A 4,905-nucleotide genomic window follows, 5' to 3' on the forward strand; every position below is an offset into this window, starting at 1 on the left:
GATATGAGTAGGAATAGTAATTCCAACTTCACTTAGCCTCAGTGTTATCTTCTATAAAATGAGAATGATTTTATTCTCACATACCAACCACGATGGCAGGTCACAAACATTTGGTCACTGAATAAATAAATGCACATTTCCTTTTGCTGTGACCACAGCACCCACCCCAGTGTAAAGAGTCTATTGAATGTGGCTGGGGGGCCACGGGTCATGGGAGCCTGTAATCCCAGCACTTTGGGAGTCTGAGGCCGGAGGATCCCTTGAGCTCAGGAGTTGGAGACCAGCCTGGGCAACTGGGCGAAATTCCTTCTCTACAAGAAATACAAAAATTAGCCAGACATGGTGGTGCACACCTATAATCCCAGCTACTTGGGAGGCTGAGGTGGGAGGACTGCTTGAGCCCAAGAGGTGGAGGTTGCAATGAGCCAAGATTGTGCCACTGTACTCCAGCCTGGATGACAGAACCAGACCCTGTATCAAATAATAATAATAATAATTTTATTTAAAAAGAGTCAGCTGGGCGTGGTGGCTCATGCCTGTAATCCTAAGCACTTTGGGAGGCCCAGGCAGTTGGATCACTTCAGGCCAGGAGTTCGAGACCAGCCTTGCTAACATAGTGAAACCCCATCTCTACTAAAAATGCCAAAAAGTAGCTGGGCGTGGTAGTGCATAACTATAATCCCTGCTACTTGGGAAGCTGAAACTATAATCCCTGCTACTTGGGAAGCTGAAACACAAGAATCACTTAAACCCAGGGGGCAGATGTTGCCATGAGCCGAGATTGCACCACTGCACTCCAGCCTAGGTGACAGAGCAAGACTCTGCTTAAAAAAAAAAAGAAAAGAAAGAAAGAAAGAAAAGAAAAAAAGAGTCTATTGAATGAGAACTGTAGGCATCATCCTGCGAAGTTATAACTATTAGTAGTAAAACAAATACTGTTTCTAAACCCATATTATGCCTTAAATCATACTAATGATTCTAGCTGATCTACCACAGATTTTTACAGCTAGAAGTAAACTAATGGGTCACTTAATTAAAGCCCCTAAATTTTGGATAAAGAGCCTGAGGTTCAGAGACAACCTAGGATGTTATAGGTGGTGGCAGGTGACAATGAGAACCTCATCTTGCTGGCTCCCCACCTAATGATTTTGCAGGACTCCACGATGCCTCTCTTTGGGTGAAACAAAAGTTTATTTGAATTCAGGCAAGAAACCTAGGGTTTAAAAAAGGCAAGAGTGGCTGGGCACAGTGGCTCACACCTGTAATCCCAGCACTTTGGGAGGCCGAGGAGGGCAGATCATGAGGTCAGGAGATTGAGACCATCCTGGCTAACACGGTGAAACCCCATCTCTACTAAAAATACAAAAAATTAGCCGGGCATGGTGGCAGGCCCCTATAGTCCCAGCTACTCGGGAGGCTGAGGCAGGAGAATGGCGTGAACCCGGGAGGTGGAGCTTGCAGTGAGCCGAGATCGCGCCACTGTACTCCAGCCTGGGCGATAGAGCAAGACTCCCTCCCAAAAAAAAAAAAAAAAAAAAAGAGGCAAGAGTTTCAACATTTTTTATTTCCTTGAGTAGATCTTAAAACACAAAAGAGGAGCATGAATCATATTCTACCTTTATTTACATCATCTTGTGTCTTCCAATTTCTACAAATAATTGAGAGTTCTGCAGCATTGAGAATGGTCAGCAAAAAGCACAAATTTTTGCTCCATATCAAATGCTGCTGCCCCTTAACTAGGTGCCTGTCTGGAAGGCTGGCCCAGGAGTTCCCCACGCTGGAGCCAAGGAGAGGCACAAGCTCAGGGTTTGTTTCTGTCACCTGGAAGGCAATCGTCAGAGCCTGCCATGTGGGCATGTGGATGCCTCTGTGTATTTTTAGAACATTTTTAAAAGGGAGGCAGCCAAAATATTTTTACTGCACAGCAGGCACTGTTTCATGTTGGAGTGTTGGAAAGAAAAGGAAGAGAAAGAAAAGACAGGGAGGAGAAGATTTAAGACCAGCGCACAGATTGAAATGGTTAATGCCTTCTTGGGCTGGAGAACAAGCGCTTTGAGTGCTGAAGACTTCTCCCGTCTCCATGTCTCTAACTGTTCCCATGCAGATTCCAGGATGCACACATCAGAGGCAACTGCCACTGAGCTGGGTGTGAAATCTGAAGACGAGGTAGGGCTCAAATGCAAGACAATACTGGGAAGAGCATTTCAACCAAGGCAGGGGGAGAGCAAAGCCATGCGGCATGTGGGTTGGGATGTCATGTGGAAAGTCACAAGGGATGAGGTTTGGAAAGCAAACTGGGTCTCAGCTGGGGACAGAGTCTACAGCAGGCTCTGGGGTGTGCACACTGCCCATGGACAAAACAGTTATGATGAAATTTCATATTTTGAATAGCTCTGTGTATCTCAGAGTGCATTTTCATACCTCAAAGTCATCAGGTCCCCAAATAACCTCCTGGGTTTGCCCTGTTAACTCTACTGCAAAGAGGAAGAGACTGAGGTTCAAGAGGGTCATACAGCTAATAAGTATCAGAGATGGGAATTGAATCCAGATCTTCTTAGACTACCTTCAGGGTGTCTTTTTTGCACACAGGGTGGCTTAAAGATTTTTAAGCAGTGTAGAGACAGGATGTGAGACCTTGAGTGGAATCAGGGTGAGAACTTGAGGCTGGGCGAGAAGGTCAATATGAAGAATGGTCTAGAGCAGGCATCTGCAAACAGTATCTGTAAAGGGCTTTGCAGTTGGTCGTTGTTGCATATCCTTCTTTATTTTTGTCATGTGGTTGGTTTTTAACAACTCTTTAGAAATGTAGAAATATTCTTAGCTCAAGGGCTATGAAAACAGACTAAGGGCTGGATTTGACCACAGGCTGTCATGTGCTGACTCCTGCTCTAGAGCCTGGATGTAGGGAGCCATTCAGAAGGCTGTCAAATTACCCCACGTGAGGAGCAGAGACAGCCCAGGCTGAGATGGAGAAGAAAGATCGAGAGCCAATTCTGCAAGGAGCCTGCGTGAGTTAGGGGCTGGTGGGGAGGTGCAGCAGGTGAGGGGCCCCTGGAGGAGCTGGTCCCTCCACAGTGCCTGCAATAGGCTGGGGGCCCAGCCCAACACTAGCTCCTCACTGAGCACCCCCTCCATGCCTTTCTTAACCAGGGTGTGGAGGCAAGCACTGAAGGTCCATGACCAGCCGTGGGAGCCACGGGAATCAATTGCTTCCAGTAGGATTGGATGCATCGGAAAGAGCCTGGGGCAAGGCTGGAGGCCACGAGAGGAGCTGCCAGGCCACATAAGCAGGGAACAAAGCCGATGATCACACTCCCATCAGTGGGCCACCTTGGTGAAGGGAAATGCCCAAGTTCTCAGCACCTGCAGAGCCTAAGACATAACAAGCAGCATGCCCTGACACTCACCAAGGCCAGGTGCTGTGGTAAGTATTTCCCATACATTGCCTTGCTTATTAAAATTTTACTATATTCCCACATGGGACTAACTATGGCTTAGAAAGGCAACCACTGTGGTAGAGAGTGACAGAGACTTGCCGACTCTGCTGTCCCACAGCCTTTTCCCAGGGGTGGAGGCTCGGACAACAGGCTTACTCCACCCAGCCTCCTTTTCTGCCCCTGTAAAATAAAGACCATCATTGCGAAGTGAGGGAAAGGGGAAGAGTCAGCCAAACACTCCAACCAGCGCCTGGCACCAGGTACATGCTTGATGTTTGCAGGGATATCATTGGGGTTCTTGCCCCGTATCACACAGCTAGCAAGGAGTAGAGCCACGACCTGAATCCTGATAAATCATTAATTGATCATAGGAAAAAAATGGATAATTCTAGGTTTCTAGACTTCCTCTACGGAAAATGAAGCTATGAGTCCTTTTGATCTTCAAGAGAGGATAAAATGAGATAAGCATTTAATAGAGCAATTTACCATAGCAAGGAGTGCTTCTGCCTGGTTCGAAGATGACTGCAGCCTGTACCTGGGGGCAGGAGTGAGGTCACTGTCAGAGAGGAGCTGGCCCCTATGGATGCTAGAGGCGATGTGCACTTGGCAGAGAGGGAGGCGGGGAGGGTGGTGAATATCCACAAGAGGCTTCCCTGTGTCCAGCACCATTGCACGTTTCAATCCCCCTCCAGGTAAGTGCTGTACCTGTTTCTGTACAGAAGAGAAATCAGAATGCCAGAGAAATGAAGAAACTTCTCCAGGGTCATGTAATCACCAAATAATGTCTGCTTCGACCATCTCTGCATTTTGTGCTACACCAAGATTTAAGCAGCTGTTCAAAGGAACCATAGAACAGATGTCACAGATGTAACTATTCTTGAAAGGAAGTCAGATTTCATAGATGGAAAGACTGGCCTTTTCCATTTGCCTCCTCCAGACCCATAACTTTGGATAGGGGGGTTTTATTGTCCGTGAGGCTTATGCATGTGTCAGAAGAATGTCCAAGCAGAGGAATCTAAGTGGCAGACCCCCCAGGATAGGAAAGAAGAAGGACGCTCGTGCTGACACTTCCAGAACACTCTTCACGTTTTGTGACACACGTGCTTGTCGAGTGATCTTAAGACAGCTGGATGTCAGAACCATGCAGTAATAGCAGAGAACCTGAGGAGGGAAAAGCTTCCCAGGATGTTCTGAGGGCTTGTGCCGGGTGCAGGCTTTCCTTCCTGCAGCATCCCTGAGTCCAGAGAAGAAATCACCCCCTGTCCCGTGGGCCAAGCACTCACGGCAACAGCACTTTGAGTTTGCTATGCTTAGATTCCCTTGTGGAACTTGTTAAAAATGTAAAATTTCAGACCCCGCCTCCCAGGAATTCCCCAACTTTGCGTTTTTCTAAGGCTTACCACCCAAGTGATTTGGAGCACGTTTGAAGAGACATTGTCTCGGGACTCCATTGCATCCTAGAACTCAT

The 4,905-nt window shown here is 47.3% G+C and overlaps 1 protein-coding gene across 1 annotated transcript; it reads left to right on the top strand.

The window, feature by feature from the left end:
* The first annotated feature begins 3,150 nt into the window (after positions 1–3,150).
* On the top strand, positions 3,151–4,342 carry LINC02914 (long intergenic non-protein coding RNA 2914). Its single transcript, XM_002825093.5, has 2 exons — positions 3,151–3,424; positions 4,130–4,342. Exons 1-2 carry the CDS (start codon positions 3,226–3,228, stop codon positions 4,306–4,308), a joined length of 378 nt encoding a protein of 125 aa, XP_002825139.1. The 5' UTR covers positions 3,151–3,225; the 3' UTR covers positions 4,309–4,342.
* Positions 4,343–4,905: the final 563 nt, after the last annotated feature.

Source organism: Pongo abelii, chromosome 15, assembly GCF_028885655.2.
Source record: "Pongo abelii isolate AG06213 chromosome 15, NHGRI_mPonAbe1-v2.0_pri, whole genome shotgun sequence".
Classification (NCBI taxonomy): Eukaryota; Metazoa; Chordata; class Mammalia; order Primates; family Hominidae; genus Pongo; species Pongo abelii.